The 22,149-nt window shown below is 41.0% G+C and overlaps 1 protein-coding gene across 1 annotated transcript in view; it reads right to left on the reverse strand.

The window, feature by feature from the left end:
* The window catches only part of LOC143281097 (exocyst complex component 5-like), a 27,719-nt gene extending 6,037 nt beyond the window's left edge, over positions 1–21,682 (reverse strand). The window contains exons 1-15 of the mRNA XM_076586045.1: positions 21,568–21,682; positions 20,232–20,474; positions 18,502–18,699; positions 16,674–16,741; positions 15,494–15,632; positions 15,216–15,260; positions 14,333–14,473; positions 13,822–13,898; positions 12,594–12,704; positions 11,977–12,072; positions 10,476–10,635; positions 8,887–8,995; positions 7,821–7,944; positions 5,398–5,484; positions 4,546–4,651 (exon numbers count right to left, since the gene is read on the reverse strand). Of these exons, the coding sequence (XP_076442160.1) occupies positions 4,546–4,651; positions 5,398–5,484; positions 7,821–7,944; positions 8,887–8,995; positions 10,476–10,635; positions 11,977–12,072; positions 12,594–12,704; positions 13,822–13,898; positions 14,333–14,473; positions 15,216–15,260; positions 15,494–15,632; positions 16,674–16,741; positions 18,502–18,699; positions 20,232–20,474; positions 21,568–21,591 (1,728 nt within the window). The 5' untranslated portion in view covers positions 21,592–21,682. The remainder of the gene's footprint in view (positions 1–4,545; positions 4,652–5,397; positions 5,485–7,820; positions 7,945–8,886; positions 8,996–10,475; positions 10,636–11,976; positions 12,073–12,593; positions 12,705–13,821; positions 13,899–14,332; positions 14,474–15,215; positions 15,261–15,493; positions 15,633–16,673; positions 16,742–18,501; positions 18,700–20,231; positions 20,475–21,567) is intronic.
* Positions 21,683–22,149: the final 467 nt, after the last annotated feature.

Raw genomic sequence — 22,149 nt, forward strand, 5'->3', positions numbered from 1 at the left:
CGCTACACCACATCTGCCAAGCAGATGCTTGACCAGCAGCGTAACCCAATGCGTTTAGTCAGGCCTTGACAGGTATGGACAAAAAGATAACGAAGAGAAGATGACAGCTTTTGAAACTCAAATGAGTAAAATGCAAACAGAAATCAACGAAGTCCGCAAAGAAAATAAGGAACTGAAAGAAAAGGTGTCTAGTTTGGAAGAGAAACTTGACGATCAAGAAAGCAGAGGCAGACGAAAAAATCTCATCTTTTACAGTATTCCCACTCCTCCAAATCGTGCCGAGACGTATGCTGATTGTGAAGAAGCTGTCAAGGATGTTTTGAAGAACAAGATGGGGATACAGGAGGAGATTCCCATGGAACGAGCACATCGTCTGAAGGGAGGGAGGGGGGACAAGCGCCCTATCACTGTTCTTTTCGAAAAGTACAAACACAAAGAAAAAGTGCTGTCAGAATGCAAGAAACTGAAAGGAACGGATGTGTTTGTGTCTGAAGACTTTACCCTGAAGGTGAGAGAGAAGCGCCGTCAGTTACTGCTTTTCCTGCGAGAGGCCAAGTCTGCCAACAAGAGAGCATTTCTGCGCTTCGATTCCCTCGTTGTCGAGCCGGCCGGTGACGGGCCGGCCGGCATGATCACGGTGTAGCTGCAAGGAGAATTTCTGATTGTCCCCCTCCCACTGGTGCTATTACCAAGTTTGTAAATGCTGGTAATAACATATGTCGAGATGTTTCATAAGCATGTGATAGTTCAACAAAAACAAACTGCACACAACGCATTGCACATTTACAAACTGATTCTGAAAACACAAATACGGAGACACATTCATCTGCATCCTCACATAACAGGAAGAGAAACACACCTCAGTCAAACATGACAACACAGAAATTCAGTGTAACCAAGCATGTGCCAGTGCTCCAGATTATGGCACGGAATGTACAGGGGCTCTCTCAAAAGTTAAAAAATGTTTCGTTTAAAACTTTTTGTGAAAGTTTCACAATTTTTTCATTTTCTGAGGTTTGGTCATGTAACCAGAGTGATATTGTAAACACATTTCCCGACTATGCTGTATTCATTTCTTCCCGTGCAAAGCGAAAAAGAGGTGGTGTTGCCGTTTGTATTTGTAAAGCAGTTGAAATTCATGTGGAACAGCTGTTAAAAACTGAAGAAGATTGTGTATTCATTAAAATCAACAAGTCGATTTTGAACTGTTCTTTTGAAACTGTCGCTGTATTTGTCTACATTGCTCCCCAACATTCTGTAATATATGATGATGACTCACATGAAGGTTTGGATAAGCTGGACAGTAATTTGTGCAACATTATGCGTAAGTACCCTGATTCAACGTTATTATTATGTGGTGATTTTAATGCCAGAACAGCAGACTTCTCTGACACCAACGTTTATGACATATGAAAACAGACATATTGAACCATTAGCTGACATTCAAGATATTCTTTGTGACACTCCACAACCTTCTCGTAGATCAAAAGACTGCAGTTCGAATGGATTTGGTTTAAAACGGATTGATTTGTTAAAAGAATACAATTTGTTTTTTGTCCATGGAAGAACAGATAGTGACCAGGAAGGGGAGATAACCTGCATTGCTAATCACGGTATGAGTGTTGTTGATTACTGTATTGTTTCAAGACCACTGTTTGACTTAATTACTGACTTCAAAGTTGTTGACAGATGCGAATCTGACCACTTTCCTATCGTAACGACATTTTCTTCTGACTGCCTGACTGATATAGATAACTTTTCAGACGATGATGATATAGCAATGGAAGATATATGCAAGTTTTTATGGAAGGATTCTTCCTATGAATATATTTGTCAAAACACAGATACAGAATTTGAAAACTTTTTATCAGCAGTGGAGAGAGGTGTTGATGCAGGGTCAGATTATCTCGTTGACCTGTTGCAGCGAGCAGCTGACAAATGTAAACACAGGGAGGCAAAGCGGGAAACACGTGTACAGCCTTCATGGTAGGACGAAGATTGTGAGTGTGCTAAAACTGGTAAGTACAGGCAACTGAATATGTGGCGATTTTCCAATAAACCTGAAGATTTGAACCAGTACATCAATATTAAAAAAGAATTCAAAACACTTTCCAAAGAGAAACAGGAGCAACAGAATAATCAAATACTAAGAGATCTTAATGAGGTTTGTAATGACAAAAAGTCTAAATCATTCTGGCAAAAAATTAAATCTCTCACGAGTGTAGCATCAAATCGTTCTAACACGATCAGTGCTCGTTCATGGTATCATTACTTTAATGATCTGTTAAATCCTGAAAAAGAAAATGTCGATTCTGAATTTTGTCAGGAAATGGAAAATGTTGTAAAGAGCCACAATTCTAATAACTGTGAAAAATGTCAGAAAGCGCAAGATGACCTTGATAAAGAAATTACTGAAGATGAAATTCGTCAAACTATAAAGGGTATGAAGAAAAGTAAAGCCTCTGGTCCGGATGGTATACCACCTGATGTGTTTCATGTTGCTTCTGATGTTTTAATCAAGTTTTTGCTGGTGTTATTCAACCAAGTTTTTGAAACTGGACAATACCCAGAGAGTTGGATCAAGGTACTGATTTTCCCATTACACAAAAAGGGTGATTGCAGAAAAACTGAAAACTATAGGGGAATATCGTTGTTAAACATTATAAGTAAACTATATAGCAGTGTTCTGAATAAAAGACTTAGTGCTTTTTGTGATGCGAACAGAAATATTCCAGAAGCTCAAGCAGGTTTTAGAAAGGGATATTGCACTACTGATAATATATTTTCAATGCAATCATTGATTCAGAAATACCTTACAAAAAAAGGAAGTCGTTTTTATACACTTTTTGTTGATTTCTCCAAGGCATTTGACAGTATTGAAAGATCCAATTTGCTCTATATTTTACTTCAGAAAGGAATTCATGGAAAGATGTTTCAAACACTTTCAAGCATGTGCAAACGAGTGATGGCAGCCATGAGAGTTGGGAATAATGACACTGAATATTTTGAGTGCATGTCTGGGGTTAGACAGGGTTGCATTCTCAGTCCTCTTCTGTTTTCTCTTTTTCTGTCTGAATTACAAAGTGCATTGATTAACGACGCCACAAGGGGTGTTGATGTATTTTCAGATCAAAATTTAATGGGAATTCTGCTTTTGATGTATGCAGATGATATCGCACTGGTTTCTGACACGGTGATTGATCTCCAGAAGAAAATTGAATGTCTTGAACAATATTGTCGTAGATGGGGCCTTAAAGTGAATATGGATAGACAAAGGTAGTTGTTTTCAAGAACAGTGGTTTTCTTAGAGATTATGAAAAATGGTGTTACACTGGTAAACAGATCAAAGTTGAACCCAGTTACAATTACTTAGGAGTAATTTTTTCTGCCACATTAAACTGGTCCAAATGTGTTGATAATCTTTCAGGAAAGGCACTCAGAGCCGTAGCAGGGATTAAAAGACTGTATTTCAAGTTACAATGTGTGCCAGCTGATACTATTTTCAAAATCTTTGATGTCAAAATCAAACCAATTTTGTTGTATGGCTCCGAGATATGGGGTTTCCAGCGCTACGAAGCCATCGAAAAGGTACAAATAAAACTATGTAAAATGATTTTGGGTGTGGGTAGAGATGTTAAAAGTAACCTTGCCATTGGAGAGTGTGGTCAGTTTCCCGTTTATGTTGATGCTTATGTGCGGCTTATCAAATATTGGTGTAGATTTATCAGTTTATCCCAAGACCGATACCCAAAATAATGCTATGATATGTTACTCATGCATGATTACAATGGAAGACACAACTGGGCAACTCAAGTAAGGACTATATTGTGTAAATTTGGATTCGGGTATGTATGGGCAATGCAAGATGCGGGTAATATTGAGTATTTTCAAAGGATCTTCAAGGACAGACTAGAAGATGATTTTCGCCAAAACTGGCATGAATCTGTTGTGAAAGAAGGTGATTACTGTTTATATCATCCAGAAATTATAAGAGCTAGTTACACTGGTGAGTTAGACGATCATGAGCATCGTCGCGTTCTATGTCTGATTAAGTCAAATCGTCTACCACTTGATGGAATCCCTCCTTTTGGTAATCGTTTGTCAGATCCAATTTGTAAATATTGTAATTTGAATAATATTGAAGATCTTGTACATTTTCTTTTTGTTTGCCCCAGATATGCAACACTCCGTAAAAGATATATACCACTTTATTATTTTCCATCATCTTTTAAAGTTCAGTTGCTATGTAGAAACCTAAATGGGAAGTTAGCCTTCAAGGTTGCTATGTACATTTGTGGATCTTTGAAACTCAGATGCAACATTTAATGTTTGATGTCTGTATGCTCACCTTGTGCTGCTTATCCCATGTAGAATTTCACTTCTCCTGTCCATATGGACCAGATGGCCTGAAAAGACTGCATTAAAATTATTGTTATTGTTGTTGATATCTCACTTACTGGTGATATCTCACACTTACACACTTACTGGTGATATCTCACACTTACTGGAGATATCTCTCACTTACCGGCAATATCTCACACTTACTGGTGATATCATCTGCATTGGGGCATCTTCCTCAGGTTTGAAGTCTGTCTTTTTCTGTTCTGTGGCGAAGATAAACTTGATCCAGCCAACAATTGCTCCAATTGATCTGATGACACACATGCAGATATCAGTGTCATGATTATACTCCAACTGATCTGATAATACACATGTAGATATCTGTATCACAATAGTTGCTCCAGGTGATCTGATAACACACATGTGGATATCAGTATCATGATAATTGCTCCAAGTCATCTGATAAACAGATAACACAGTTTTCCATACTAAGCCCCCATTCTTTGGAATCAACTTCCTCAGCCTCTCCGTCACTCATCTTTGCTGCAATCTTTCAAATCCATTCTGAAGACCCACCTTTTCCCCTCCTGAATAATTCTCTCAACAGCTCATCCCTTTCCAGTGTGAACTAAAATGACTATTAGTGAGTGAGTGAGTTTTAGAGTTTCAGAATCCATTGGTTGTATTTTTTATTGTGTACTGTTTATGATTGTGTGCTATGACTTGTGTGTGTGTGTGCGTGTGCTTGTGTGTGTTGTGAGTGTGTGTGTGTTGGGGGGGATGAATAATTTTTAGTAATGTTTGGTATCTTGTGTTCAATTTTTCCCTTTTGATATTTACATATGTGTTTTATTTGTAAACGCCTAGGGTTTATTTTCAAGATTAGGTGTAAATGCTAATAATGCCATTGTGTGTGTGTGTGTGTGTGTGTGTGTGTGTGTGTGTGTGTCCATAATGTGTCTGTGTGTGTCAGTGTGTGTGTCTATGTGCCAGCTTGTGCAATACAGTCAACTGTGGAGAAAAGACAGAAGACCAGACACAGAACAAAAGACTCACTTGTCCAGACCCTGGCCTATCTTCTGCTCCAGGTGTTCCCGCAGCTCTCGCTTCTTCTTAAGGCACAGTCCATGCCGCGGTGACGACCTGCCGAACAAAAACAATTTGGTTCAGCTGATTCAGATTCACCACTGAAAAGAGTAAGGAAAAGTAGTGACTGCGCTTCAAAGGCGTGCCTCACAGACTCCATTTCACCCAGGCTGACCAGTCAAGGGGTCAGGAACACCTCTTCAACCACCAGTATGTATGATGGGACATAAAACACAATCCCCCACCCTCGCGACAAATTCACAAGTTAACCCGAAAATGGAGTATGGCTGCCTACATGGTGAGGTAAATAAACAAATATGATCATTTTCATGACGCAGGAAATGAATAATGAGCGCCAAATGGCAACTATCAGCCAACTCTATCATGCCAGGCAGCCTGTTGTGCAAATTACTCTGTGTTTGTAAAGGGCTTAGAGCTTGGTCTCATCATCAACAAGTAATCATGTAACATCATCATAATCACTTCTGATATAATAATAATAATAATGGATACTTATATAGCACACTATCCAGAAATCTGCTCTAGGTGCTTTACAAAAACGCTTTTGATAACATAAAACATTATATCTATGTTACATACACACACCAAAATGTGACCACACACACACACACACACACACACGCACACACGCACGCACGCGCACACACACACGCACGCACGCACGCACACACACACACTGCATACATACATTTTAACATACATGTGTATCTAACAGCTACCCTAACACATACGCACACATAGGCAGGCACAAACTTACATAAACACATGCACACACAATACACATTCATATACATAGTTGTGGACCTGCCACAATTGAACTTATTGCTGAGGGAATAGGTGAGTTTTGAGACGAGATTTAAAAGATGCGAGGAAATCAGAATGACGGAGGTTATCAGGGAGCTTGTTCCACGTCACTGAACAGAATAAATGAAAGATAAACAAAAGCAGCCTGTACTCTTTGTCTAACATGAGCATATTTGAAATCCCACAGTATAGATGCATGTCCTATGGTTGATGAACATTTCCACACTTCTGACTTTGGTTTGGGAAATCTCTACCACAAAATATCAGTCACTGTTTAACTACTCAATCTTTCAAGTCTCATCATAAAACTTTTTTTTTTTAACAATATCTTAAAAAATAGGTCTAGACAGTCTTTGTGCAAGCGTGTGCGCATCAGTGTGTGTGTAATTGGGGGCAAGGTGTGAGAGGGGTGTGAGTTGTGAGTGATATCACACTGTTTTCAAAGTAACATTTTTAGTGAGTTTGTATCGTAACATTATTTATCATATTCCTGTGTCTTGTTTATAGCACATGTACTGTTGAGTGCTCTTTGGGCCGCAGAGTGAGCACTATGTTTAAATACGCACATCACTATCATAACTAACAACCAAAAGTGATGGAGCTGCATTGTAAGCGCTGGTCACTGGTCATTTCTGTGTAATTTTTTTTGCCATCTGTACCTAATACTGCATCAGTTCTGGTCATTTTAAAGTAAGATTACATCATTTCTAACAGCAACTGGACCACCATCTAGAAACCATTTGGGACCCAGTTTGTCCTTAAGTGTTATACTGCATTATGTCTGGTCATTTCTACATAAGACTGAGTTATTTTTGGTCATCTGTACGTTATATTGCACCAGTTTTGGTCATTTTAACGTAACATTTCATTATTTCTAACAGCAGCTGGCCCACCATCAAGGACCCATCTGGGACCCACTTTGTCCTTTAATACCATAATTATTGCACAATTTCTGGTCATTTCAACATAACATTCAATCATTTCTGGTCATCTGCACATTATAGATCATCAGTTCTAGTCATATCAACCTAAGATTGCATCATTTCTAACAGCAGCTGGCCCACCATCTATGACCCATCTGGGACCCACCTGGTCCTCCTATATCACTTCTGATCGTTTTTACATTTGAATCAGGCATTTCTGGTTGTTTCTACATAAGACTGAATTATTTCTGGTCATCTGTATGTAATTTATGGTCCTTTCTACATAAGACTGAATCATTTCTGGTCATCTGCATTTAATGTTGCATCAGTTCTGGTCATTTTAACACAAGACTGCATTATTTCTAACACCAGCTGGCTGGAGATTTTTCCCATCTCCCAGGTCAACATATGTGCAGACCTGCTTGTGCCTGAACCCCCTGCGTGTGTATACCAAAGCAGAAGATCAAATACGCATGTTAAAGATCCTGTAATCCATGTCAGCATTCGGTGGGTTATGGAAAAAAGAACATACCCAGCATGCACACCCCCGAAACGGTCATAAATGTAAAAGCCCACTCGTGTACATACAAGTGAATGTGGGAGTTGCAGCCCACCAACGAAGAAGAAGAAGAAGAAACGACTCACAGCACCAGAGGGATCAGACTGTCCAGAAACTGTTTCTCAAACAGGTGGAACAGCGTGTTGGCCTGGCACACTGTGTCAAAGAAGTAAATCTCCGGCTCCACCTTGGGCTCCGCCAGAGGTATGCCTGCCCGCCAGAAAGAAGAAGAATGAAAGAAGAGCGTGTGTGCAGGCAGGAATGCGTACATGTGCGCACAGCCTCTCACACAAAGAATCACGCAGACATACACACACAATCACTCACGCACACACAAATACACACACAGAGGCATCACACACACACACACACACACACACACACACACACACATCTCAATAACCTTAATCGCAATAACCCTGTCCAAATAGACATGCAATCAAAATGTAACCCATGCACTCATGTTGTGGGGACTCACATCACTGCCCTGAATACCAGGTGTGAGAACGTGAACAGCGTGGACACAAACTGCTCATTCTACATACAGCATTCAACACAGACACATATACAAACATCAACAGTCACACATGCAAACACACATGCAAGCACTCACATATCCACACACACTCACACTCACATTCACACACACAACACACACACACGCAGAGATTTCAAGTAAGCACTGCAATACAAAACACTATTTATAAGGGTGCACTCAGATGTGCACACATAAGCGAACGGATACTTTCTAAACACATAAACACGCAAGTATACATGAAAACACAAATACACACACATGCACAAGCATGCACACACACACACACACACACACACACACACATGCACGAGCATACACACACACACACACACACACAAATACACACATGTACACTCACACAAACATAAGCACCTTCCTTCACAAACAAATTACTTTTTGCACTCCCCAACACTTGTGCACAATCACACATGGCACAAGCTGCAAGCAGGACACACACACACACACACACACACACACACACACACACACACACACACACACACAAACACCACCACCATCACCACCCCACCACAAACCCCACCACGACCCCCATACATACAATGTTCAACTAAAACAGTAGCCTGAACGTTTTTGATGCTGTTAATTGTTCTTACCCAGCATTCCCAACTCCACAGCGTAGTCAATGTGCTGGTTCACCAGGTAATTCACCAACACTTCAAATATCCTCACCGCGTTTGCCGACAGGTCAGAGGAGTATGACAACTGGGCAGCAAAAGACAGGCAGCTGGTCATTATCAACGGCTTCAAATAGCAGGTATTTTACTATTTTACTGCTTCAGAGTTTATTCTCTCTCTCTAATAGAAGAAGACAACAGGGAAAATGAAAGCAGGGTATAGCAGATATATGTATCTTAATGGCTTGAAACAGCTGTTACATGATGACATCATACTGTAACCCCCACTCACCCACCCTACCCCCCCAAACTCCTCCAATAATCCACATATATTCCACATTCCTCACATATTCCAGTCTTCAACATTCCACTATTAACATTCCTACTACGTTCCACATTCATACCACATTCCACCCATACTCCACATTCCTCCAATACTCCACATTCCTCCCAAATTCCCCCTCCCTTGTCACACATTCCTCCAAACATTCCAGATTCCTCCTATATTCAACATTTCTCACATTCTTCCTATATTTCATGTGTCTCCAGCATTACTGAATTCTAATGACAGGTGCAATAGAAACAAAGTGCTATCATTTTGATGGAAAATCACACAGGTAGATGTTAGGGGCCCTGCCCCTGTCCCTTCAGGTGAGCACTCACCACCTGACAGTGACACAAAACTACAGGACCTTTAACCTTGACCTTTACCCCCCAGGTTACACTCACCACCTGACTGTGACAGAAGGCTACAGGACCTTTAACCTTGACATTGGACCCTGACCCTCAAGTGAACACTCACCATCTGACAGTGACAGTAATCTACAGGACCCATAATCTCTACATTTAACCCCCAAGTGACACTCACCACCTAACAGTGACGGAAGGTTACGGGACCTTCAACCCTGTGCCCCTGATGAGCACTCAGCTCTTGACAGAAGCAGGCTACAGGACCTTTAACCTTGACCTATAACCCCCAGGTGAGTACTCACCACCTGACAGTGACAAAAGGCTACAGAACCTTTAATCTTGACCTTTGACTCTGACCCTCAGGTGACACCACCTAACAGCGATAGAAAGCAACGGGACCTGTAACCTTGACCTTTCTCCCCATGTAACACTCACCACCTGACAGCGGCGGAAGGCTACGGAACCTTTAACCTTGACCTTCACCCCCCATGTGACACTCACCACCTGACAGCGGCAGAAGGCTAATGGACCTTTAACCTTGACCTTCACCCGCCAGGTGACACTCACCACCTGACCGCAGCGGAAGGCTACTGGACCTTTAACCTTGACCTTTATCTTCCCAGGTGACACCACCTGACAGGGACAGAAGGTTACAGGACCTTTCAACCTTCACCCCCCAGGTGACACTCACCACCTGACAGCAGCGGAAGGCTGTGGGACCTTTAACCTTGACCTTTACCTCCCCAGGTGACACCACCTGACAGAAGGCTACAGGACCTTTTGAACTTAACCCCCATGGTGACACTCACCCTCCTAACAGTGACATAAAGCAACAAGACCTTTAACCTTGACCTGTGCCTCCCAAAGATGACACTCACCACCTGACAGCGGCGGAAGGCATTCTTGGTTTCCTGCAGGATGCTGATGGCAACCTCCTGGGACAGGAAGGTTTCCCCCCCAAAGTTCTCCACCACCGGCCCCCCCGCCTTGGTCACCGTGCCGATCTTGGCCTGGATGTCACGCTTCAGGTCGTGGATGCTGCCCACAGACCTTCAGTGTTTCACGTCATCACCCCCGGCAACGTCGTCAGCTGTGGCGTGACAGGTCACACCTCTAGTAATAAAAATAATTCTATTAACTGCCTTGTTGACGCCCACCCCTCATTTGGGGTTAAAAACTGTGCATTGGGTAAAATACCCTGTAAAAGTCCAGCCCTCATTAGGGGTTAAAAACTGTGCACTGGGTAAAATACTCTGTAAAAGTCCACCCCTCGTTAGGGATTAAAAACTGTGCATTGGGTAAAATACCCTGTAAACGTTGAGCCCTCATTCTGGGTTAAAAACTGTGCACTGGGTAAAATACTCTGTAAACATCCACCCCTCATTTGGGGTTAAAAACTGTGCATTGGGTAAAATACCCTGTAAAAGTCCACCCCTTATTAGGGGTTAAAAACTGTGCATTGGGTAAAATACTCTGTAAAAGTCCAGCCCTCATTAGGGGTTAAAAACTGTGCACTGGGTAAAATACTCTGTAAACATCCACCCCTCATTTGGGGTTAAAAACTGTGCATTGGGTAAAATACCCTGTAAAAGTCCACCCCTTATTAGGGGATAAAAACTGTGCACTGGGTAAAATACTCTGTAATAGTCCACCACTCATTAGGGGTTAAAAACTGTGCATTGCTTAAAATAACTTGTAAGCAGAGACAAATCAAAGCCCTTCCAAAAAAGTCATTCAGTCATCACCTTCCTGTGCAGGCAACATCTCCTATGATAACAATGAAGACACCCATAGCAACAAGAGAGTTGGCCTGGCAAAATTTCATCATAAATTTCCACCTGTGCTTGCAGTTGGCTGCTGAGACTAAGAACCAGAAAATCATTCTCAGAGGGTCATATCATGGAACATTCTCTCCAGCAAGCTATCCAGTAAAGTAGATCTATTTAACGAGAACTACAAACACATGAAAATAGTGTCTTTATGTCTTGCTATTCAACTGTTATGGTTAATCAATTTGCGAAGGACCAGAAGAAATATCTACTTCTTCTACCTTTTCTCCCTCAACTCTATGAAGAGTTATTGGGGCACCACACTGAAGAACTGTTAACCAGATTCCTCCAGGTCTGTTGGCTGTATGTCAAAGCCTGGATCTCTGTATACAGCATCTTTATCATTAAAAAACTGTGGACTGACAACGTTGCAGAGAGGACGGGAAAACCATTTGCAGAGACCCAGGCTTTAACACACACAACAGACAAGACCTGGAGGAATCTGGTGAACAGTTCTGTGTGGCTCCCCAATCACTCTTCACTAAGTAAAGGGAGAAGAAGAAGAAAAAGAAAGAGGAGGAGGAGGAGATCATTCTCTCCAGGCGCTCACCCTCCTGACTGGATCTGTCTCTTCTGGTGGTCCTTGGATGCGTAGTAGTGCTGCAAAATGGACGTACAGCGTGTGCGTAGATAGTGCAGCTCCTCCCTGCAATCACACATACAAAAAAAACAACTAGTTGATGACAAAAAACAAAAAACTATAATACACCACAAACCATAGTCAAACTGAACTATACAGTGCCTATCATGTAATTGGTTGCACTACCAGGACAGACAGGCATCCATCGACCTCAGGAGACTGTGCAGTAGTGCTCTGCGTGATGTTATGAAATCAAAAACAGTGTAAATACATTTAACTAAAGAATGAACACACACACACACACACACACACACACACACACACACAACACACACACACACGTGGACACATACACACAGACACAACCAGACACGCTCACACACACACACACACACACACACACACAAACACACACACTCACATACTATCACTCACACAAACACACAGACAAAGACACAGACACACACACACACACACACACACACACACACACACACACACACACTATTCACTCATGCACACACACCTACATACCATCACTCACACACACAGACACACACAGACACACACACACACACAGCACTGACTCAATGTATTTGTCCAGACGCTGACTGAAGATGGCGCGGGTCAGCTTGGTGAGGAAGGTGCTGTCCGTCCCCAGCTTGAACTTGCCCAGCTCTGCAGCCAGCTTGTTGGTTCTGCACAACATGCACACACCATATGTCCACACTTTTTTTCACCTCACCATCTGCATCATTTCAGTAGCTTTACTCCCACAGCTTTACTCCCACACTGCTCATTTTGAGCACCCACACACACAGCTACACCTGCGTCTGGCAGTCTACAGGACACTATCAATGATTAGGTCGCCAAGAGGCCACACACCAGAGGAGACTCTGCACTGCTGCTGAGTGACCTTGGTGGTGTTCAGTAGTGCCTGTTCTGATCTGACATTCGCAGGACACCACCGACTAAACCCCTGACTGACAACAGTAATTGCTTTGTTACAGAGCCAGGCTGAGTGAGTGTACCCTCCAGAGCGGAGACCGACAACACCTCCCTACAATGACAGACTCTCATGAAGTCTCACAATTTTCGTCAGAGTCATCAAATATTAACCAGCTGCTGTGGTGAAGTGGTTGGCATCACGGACTGATGATTAGGAGGGTGCAGGTTCAATCCCTATCACAGGTGGGGTTTTTCAGCCCATGGCCAGCTCCTTTACCCAAAGCCAAGTCTGCTATGGGCTCAAATGGGAAGACTGGGACCTCACAGTCGAGGGTCATCTATTTGGCAGATTGTGTCTTTGGGGGTGTTGCTCGCATTCACTGACCAACGCTGCAGGTATCTTATCTCTAAGCCTGGCTGATGCCCACATATGTTGTGAGAGTACATCCTTGTCAAGCAGTCCCAAACCTAAATGGACTCCCCCTTAGCAGCAGCAGCATCATCCCATTCATCATGTCCCAAATTCCGAGGACAAAATAAAACAACTGCGGCTGAAGGAATGTTCAATAACCTGTTCACAATTTAACACCATGAGGATTGACCTTACATGCCTTGAAAGACTGCTTGCAGACCTTTGCACTGCTTCTCCCATCATCCAGTGATCAGGACTGTGTACCATAATTTTCTGAATTTTCTGGCAATTTTGTTGGGGGTGTTTTCCCTCCGTTTCTGACAACATCACTTTATAACCCACAGCACTTTATTCCTGGCGAAATCAGTTTGGACATCCGCATGAAGGGATCAGGTTCTGTTCTAATGCTGACAAGGAGCTGATGACAGGAGTGAACAATGTGACAACAGACTCACTTTGTGCACAGGTCAAACAGGTTCTTCAGGTACTGCTCTGGGTCGCTTCTGTTCTCCAGCATCGACGACACGTGGCGCTGCCAAACACACAGGGAACCGCTGATCATGGGCTTCACATGTTTGTATGCATGCAACACACACACATTCACACACACACACACACTACACACATACATATACACACTATACACTTCACACACACACACACACACACATATTCACACACATACACATATTCACACACACACACTTCACACACACACATACACACACTACACTCCACACGCACACATACACACACTACACACACATACACATACACTACACACACACACACACAAACACACACACACACACACATTCACACGCACACAAATACACTCACATACATATGGGCATCCCATAAAGTACTTGCTGTAATTCATAAAGACGAGTGTTAAATACACAGACAATCCCAACCCCACTCCACACACCCCCATACACACACAATCGACACACAAACAGAGCCTACCTGTATTTTATGCTGAAAAATGTGCTGGACAAACTTGCCCATCACAGCATCAGGGTTGGCAAACACCTCAGTGATGAGTACCCACGTCCTCTCACACAGGGGCACCACCTCTTCAAACAGGTTGTCCTTCACATAGGCATTCTGTCACACACACACACACACAGAAGTGTTGATAATATGTCTTGCTTTGTGTCATTAATTTGTATTTGTTCTATATGGTGAGAGACTGTGAGAGTGAGTGTGAATTAAGTGTGAATTTGAGAGTGAGAGTGAGGAATAGAGTGAGAGAGAAAGGGAGAGAAGAGCGAATGAGTGGGTGTGAGCGTATGTGTGTGTGTGTGTGTGTGTGTACATGTGTATGTGTGAGAGAGATAGAGAAAGAGAGTGTGACTGTGCAAGATCATGCACGCTGTATTCATGCATGACTGTGAGCTTAAGTTGATTTTACATACTTTTTTTTTTGCTTCAAATTTATTGGTATCAAATATTTACTTGTACATGGGAACACAGGCCACACACACAGAGATTAGATGGGGTTGGCAGGTGGATGGGAGGTGGGATGGTGGGTGGATGGGTAGGGTGTTGGGGGTGGAAGAAAGGAAGGATTGATGGGTGGGTGAAAGAGTAGGTACAGGTGGGTAGATGGATAGATGGGTGGATGGATGGATAGATGGAAGGAAGGTTTGATTAACGGGTAGAAGGTGTGAAATGGTAGGTGGATGGATTGATGGGTGGACCGATGTGTGGGTAGATGGATGGGTGGATAGATGATTGGTGGGTGGATCAATGAAAAAAGCAAAACAAAAAACAAGAAAAAAAAAACCAAGAAGGTAAGCAAAAACTGCTCAAAAGGACCGTACAAGTTAAATCATAGTTCACAAACCTTCTGGCTTTCATCGATGAAGGTCTCAATGCACCTGCCATAGCCCTGCCAAACAGAAGGAAAAACAGTGGTGTATATTTATGGCATACTAAAAATTATGCACAAATATACACACAGCTGAAAATATACAGTTGAACAAGTCTTGAAACTAGTCACACTGCACACAGCTCGTATTTCTTGCACCATCTCATTCGTACAGAAAGTTCGGAGATTGATTCTGGAATGAAATGCTTAACCCATGCAGGTATCTGTTGCCCTGATAAAAGCAGAGTTCTGACCTTGAAGTTCTGCAGCACCGCAGCGATGCGTTTCATTTTGCGTTTGTCAGTCTGCTGGTGAGCCAGACGGAACTCTCCAATCAGCTCCTCCTCCACATGGTCGTACTTCTCCGCTATCTTCTGCCGCGCTCTGTCAAACCTGGACACACAAATAAAACACCTCCAGCAAAACTGTGCATGTACAGCAATCAGTGTTTGAGCATTTGGTTGGATGTCTGTTGTGCAGGGTTATGGGTGCTGTCTGAATGTTCAAGTGCATGTTTTTCACACATGTGTTTTGACACTGTGCAGCACAACTGCACATGGTTTCACATGGAAAAGAACTATATAAATTCTATTTTTACTATTATTACTATCATCATCATTATTATTATTATCATCATCATCAAGATGTTACAGTTTCTTTTCAAAGCACAACCCTTTCTTATGTGTTCTTATTCCAGTCACATGCACACACAGTGTGTGTATATATATGTATATATATATATATATATATATATATATATATATATATATATGTCTGTACCCATCATTCACTTTTTTTTTATTTACAGAGGAAAATGCTGATATTACAAAACTCAAATTATGCAAAATGAGGATATACATAACTTTGCTAAAATGTTGTTCCGCATCTATGTTTTATCATTTGCTGGCATTCTGCATTTTTACAAATTCCCTAAGAAACTGACAAAAGGTAATGGTTAAGTATATGTAATTAAATTGTAATTTCAAACTTTGCTGGATGTATTCCATGATCATATCTAACACCAGCTTCCAGCAATTAGATACGCTCAACAGCTATTCTCACTATAAATCAACAGTTAATGTTTCTAATAAACTAACGTAGAACACCCAGAATCATTCAATCTAGAGTGCATATGTGTGTGTGTGTGTGTGTGTGTGTGTGTGTGTGTGTTGTGTGCATGAGCATTTTTTGTTGTGTGCACGTATGCGTTTGTTGCATGTGTGGCGGGTGTAATTCTGGTGTGGTGCCATTCCATTAACCCCATTTTTGTAGTGCCTCGAGCCCTTTTTTGTGAACAGGCCCTATATAAATTCACACTTTTATCAATAACTATCCTCAGTAATGATTAACAATATGATAGATGTGTTTCTGACTAAACCATCCAGTGGATAATCCAGTATCATATTTTACAGTGATCATTTCCTTTCCCTTTACCTTCCACCGACTGGCAGTTCCAGAGCAATCAGATGAAGTTTCTGGATGATGTCTGCTGTTAGCTGAAGCTGAAACAACACCAGCACGTAATAATCACAGGGTTCCCACAGATGCGACCAAACAAAAAATTCTCCAGACCTTTACCAGACCTTCTCCTTCCCAGACTGAACATTTTCCATCCAAAACACAAAGCCAAACTGAATCAAATACTGTCTGCCACAGCACTGATGAAAGAGACTGGAGAATATCCTGCTATTGATTTTAATTTACCTACTTTCTCTTTGTTCAACTGCTTTTTGGGTTGTTGTTGCTGTTTTTTGTTTGTTTGTTTTTTTAATGCATTTATCTCTTTATTGAATGGTAATGGTCAAGGGTTTTTAAAAAAATAATAATAATTAAAATAAAATAAAAAAAGATTTTAGCCATCCTGATAGGCAAAACAATTTTTTCCAAGAGATTTCAGCCTCTGAAATGGTTCTGTCATTATCCCAGACTCTTCCAGACTTGCAAGACTCAGTACAAACCCTGTTTTTATATATACATGCAGTTCAGAGAATTTCCAACGCCTGCTGTTTTGACTGCTTTATTTGAAATTTTTCAAAATCACTTTGTTTACATATATATACATGTACTAATATGAAAGTAAATAAAAGCTTCAAAGCATCTATGGGAATCAGACATATCTATGAAAGCTGATTAAGAAGACTGACAGAGATTACACACATATAGACTTAAGAATGATACTGGAATGATCAAAGTACTCTGCAATCACATGAATACATACTTAAATGAACACTGGCACCACCAGTGTCCACATGTCAACAGATGTGACAAAGGAGTATTTCTACCTGTACTGCCAAATCATACCTTGTCATCTCCATTCTTTTCTATTCATTACAAATTTTCACTTACACATTTATCAGTTTTATTAATTAGTGATTGATTAATTCATTCACAAATTATCAGTTGATAAAATTATTCACAAGCTGGAAGTCAACAAAAAATAAATCTGAGCTACTTTGATTTAAAAAAATAATAATAATAACCTGGTGTTTGCACAGAATTAACCTGTTAATGTTTGTATTAACTATTTTTCCCAATCGATCAACAGTTAACATTTCTAACACATATTCTCACCACTAAGTAACAATTATAGATCTATCCGTTTTTTTTACTTTTTAACTTTACCATTGAGTGGATAATCCAGTATATATACAATTTTTGCCAGCAGTGATCAAGTTATCAGTTTATCACTTATTCTCAAGCTGGAAGCCAGCAAAAACAATAAATCTGAGCTACATCTTACAAGAATACAGGTGTTGTGTAAAATGTACCTAGAATATCTGAAACTGACATAAGCTTACAGTTTGGCCAACAGCAAACTGAAAGCTGTATGATCAATAGTTTCTTTACTGCACTGGGATTTCATTTACATCTTAGTCTTTTGTGAAGGACAATGACTCCCAAACAAGGAGACAAGACTTCCAATGGCTCTTAATGCTGCTGCCTTTGGGGACAGTTGGCTTTTACTGACTGTCCTAAAGCCAACTTGGCTGAGAGTTGGGGATTTAACATAGGCAAGACACTCTCCACTGTAATCAAATTCTAGCCCAGACAGTCGGGAACAGCAGTTGTCTCCGCTGCTGTCCTGATGGTCCATCAATTAATCAATCAATCAATCAATCATTCAATCACTCTACTGTCTGAAACAGAGCACAGAAATTCACCTTCAGGCTCGTCGTAAAGAAAATAAAAACTTATTTCAAAAGACAGTTACTTTTAAAAGGGGAGACATTCAGTCGGACACGACTGTTTATCATACAAATACCTGAAAAGGATCAGTCAGCACAGACGATGTAAGCGGCTGCTCCGTCAGGAACTCGGCCAGGTAGTTCATCAGTCGCTTGGCCTCTACAGCCCGCGCTCTGGGGATGTTGACTCCCTCCAGCTGGTCGCCAAGGTGAACGACCTTTGTGGCCACATAGCTGATCCGCTCATCCAGCTTCTGGAAGTCTGTGTACAGTTTCTGTCCACAGGGCAAACAGATGACTGTCATGAGGACAAAATATACACTACAATATGATATTACAATATATTACAATACAATACAGTGAAGCACAGTACAGTACAGTACAAATCAATACAATACAAATCAATACAACATAATGTCACTTTATCAATCTATCACAGAGGAAATCTTAATGTCTGCTCTGACATACATCAAGATTCACATAAATATAATCATAAGAAGTTACAGGCAAAACTACAAAATTTTAAAAGATATCATCAGCACAAAAATTTAACTAATCCTATGTTTCACAAGTGCATGTGCGCACACACTCACACACACACACATAAAGCACACACAAACATACATACAAACATACACACAGAACACTGCTTTAGTTCCATTTAAATGTTTAAAGTTCTCCTGAAAATGGTCTTGTTTAACTTACGAATTACATAAATATATACCATTATTATTCATCTATCACACAGAATGAGTATGACTCATTTCATATTCGTACTATGATCTGTTTTTAAGTCTAAACTTTTCATGATTCCAAACACACACACACATACTCATATGCATGCACACACACACACACACACACACACACACACACACACACAATAATAATAATAATAATAATAATAAAAGGACATTTAGTAAGCCCAATCCAATGATACAAAAGCCCTGAGTGTTTAATTTTTTTTTTTTTAATGCAATGACGAATGCATACTAAAAACACAAATACACCCACACGCACAAATCATCCCATTCCAACTCCATCCCACAAACCCACACCTATTCCACACAAGATGTAGACACACACACGTGTGCACGCACAACTACTGTTCAAGGCATATGAACATGCGTACATTTGAAAATAGTAAAAACAATAGAATTAGAAGTCAAAAATTAACTTGATTAAAACATGAAAGTGAAGACAAGGAGTTGTTTACTTATTTGAATGGCTGGAAATAAATGAGTTTTCAAAGAGATTTTGAAAGAAGGGCAAGAAACAGAATGACAGACAGGAAACGGGAGATCCATGTGGAAGAAGCCTGGAAAGAGAAAATGCGTTTTCCAAATGATCTGGTTCAGCAGGAGAGAATTTTTAAGAGAAGGTCATCACCTGATGACCGAAGCTGGCAAGATGGAGAGTATTAATGCAGAAGCTTAGAAGAGTAAGGAGGAGACATGCCAATCATAAATTTGTAGCACAGGAGAGAGAGTTTGTAATCTATTCTTTTCTCAATAGGCAGTCAGTGAAGGGAGTAAAGGAGAAGAGTAATAAGAGCAGATTTGGGACAGCGCAAAATAAGTCATGCAGCATAGTTTTGGATTCTCTGAAGTCTGGATAACAAGTAGTTGGGACATCCAGTGAGCAAAGAATTACAGTAGTCAAACCTAGATAGGACCAGGGAACAGACAAGGGGTTTTTTTTGCATCTTGAGACAGAAAGTGCCAAATAAAGCCTATTCTACGTAACTCAAGGTAACATATCTGACAGATAACCATACATGTACATGCACAAACACACACACACACACCTGATTTGTTTTCTGCAGTTCCGCAACCCGTGCCCAATGACGTTTCTCTTCTTCGTGCGCAGCCGCCTCCCAGGAGTCAATGTCTTTCTGCACTTTGGCATTCTTCTCCTGGAGCTCTCCAATCATTTTCTCAAAGGCTCCGTGAAGCAACATGGGGTCAAAGTCCTCAGGCTTGCTGCGGGCCCGAGGGCCCATTGTCTTCCATGCCAGACGCTCCACAAATTCGTGGACGCTAAATGGCTCCTGAAAAACATTGCACTAAAAATGTCAGATTAGTCACTAGTACTGAAACATATAGGATAACAGCAGAGAGTTTTCTTTTCTTTTGGATGATTATTCACAGAGTTAAGAGAGAGAAGAAGGTATAGAGTTGAACTTTCTTCATCTTAACTCTTTCACCAACAAGTTTCTGTGTGAAAAACACTCGCCAGTTCCAAATATTCTAGACTCAGTGCTCTCAGTCACAGGCTTAGTTTACATCAAAACAGCACAATGGACATGTTCACTTCAAACTCGGTCTGGGGCAAAGGTTAGTCATTCTTTTATTGTGCAGGAAACTGGCTGTAGATGTCAAACTTTGTTACAATATGAAAAATGGTCCTCTTCATATGACCCTAATGTTGACGAAAGTCACCTATGGGGGTGCACTGTCTGGTCAAGTGAAGTCACCTCAAGCACTGAAATAGTTAAGATGACTTTTCACAAACAAGTCTTACTGTCTGCCAGCAAAATTATTTCTCGGCAGTAGTGACTCCCAAATTTCACACAAAAAATACAATAAGATAAAAATCAGGTGATGATACTTATCACTAATCTGCATGTCCATCTATGTGCAGTTGAGCATGCCTGTGTGAGGATGAAAGTTTGTGTGCGAGCGTGCGGACGTGTGTGTGTGTGTAAGAGTGTGTGCATAAGCAAGTGCACGTACAAATGCACTGTATCAGTGTATGCTTCAAAGTTTACAAGTGTGCTGCATAAATGTACCACAATCAGTTCTGCGGAGACATTTCACTCATGAATTGGATGACAGAATATCGCTAAGTGGGCGTTTCCAAAACATCTCCATATTTTTGCATTTCTTGACCCGGTAATTACCATTCCAACATTTTCGTGATTTCAGTGTTATTCGACAGACATATAATACTGAAACCAGCAACAAAAGTCAACAATCACAATCGCTGCATCTTTTTCTCGGTAATTCCCATCACAGTAGTTAAATTCAGTCACTGTATGGTATGTAAGATTCAGAAGCTGATCTCATGTATTAAACACACGAACTACCGATCGTATTTCAAGTTCAGACTGAAAGCAAATCATTTGTTGATTACGCACTCACCTGATCAAGCTCCTCCGCCGACATGTTTGCCGGTGGTTTGTGTTTTCGGTTGCACACTTATTCACGTCAGTATCATCCAAGGGATTCGATGTAATAGCGGAAGTGCGAGCAGTGATGAATCTACTGGCCGTCATTGATATTTGTTCCCCTCTATAAATCTACCACCAGGCATAAAAAAATTGACAAAATATTTTTAGTGTACGACTTTGTTTCAGTTCAGTTAATATGTTGTGTCATAGTATTATCTAGTATTATAACTACATTTGTTTTATACAGCACATATTGTGTTATGTAGATGCTTGAACATTATAGAAGCAGGGCCGTCTTTAAGGGGTTATTCAATGGGTAGGATCCGTCTTCGCAAGGGAAATAACTTCCAAAAAATATAATTATTCCCTGCACATAAACATCGTCAGCTTGATCCAGAGAAGTTCGCAATGCAAAGAAATCTCTCTGTCTCCTTCAGTTTATCATAAAGTAGTTGATGTTTCTTGCTTCAGCGAGTTGATTGTGGCCACACAACAGAAGAAGAAGAAGAAGACCTGACTGAGCTTCTATTTGGTCAACACACACACACACTCG

The sequence above is a fragment of the Babylonia areolata genome, chromosome 4, assembly GCF_041734735.1.
Source record: "Babylonia areolata isolate BAREFJ2019XMU chromosome 4, ASM4173473v1, whole genome shotgun sequence".
In the NCBI taxonomy this organism is placed as follows: Eukaryota; Metazoa; Mollusca; class Gastropoda; order Neogastropoda; family Buccinidae; genus Babylonia; species Babylonia areolata.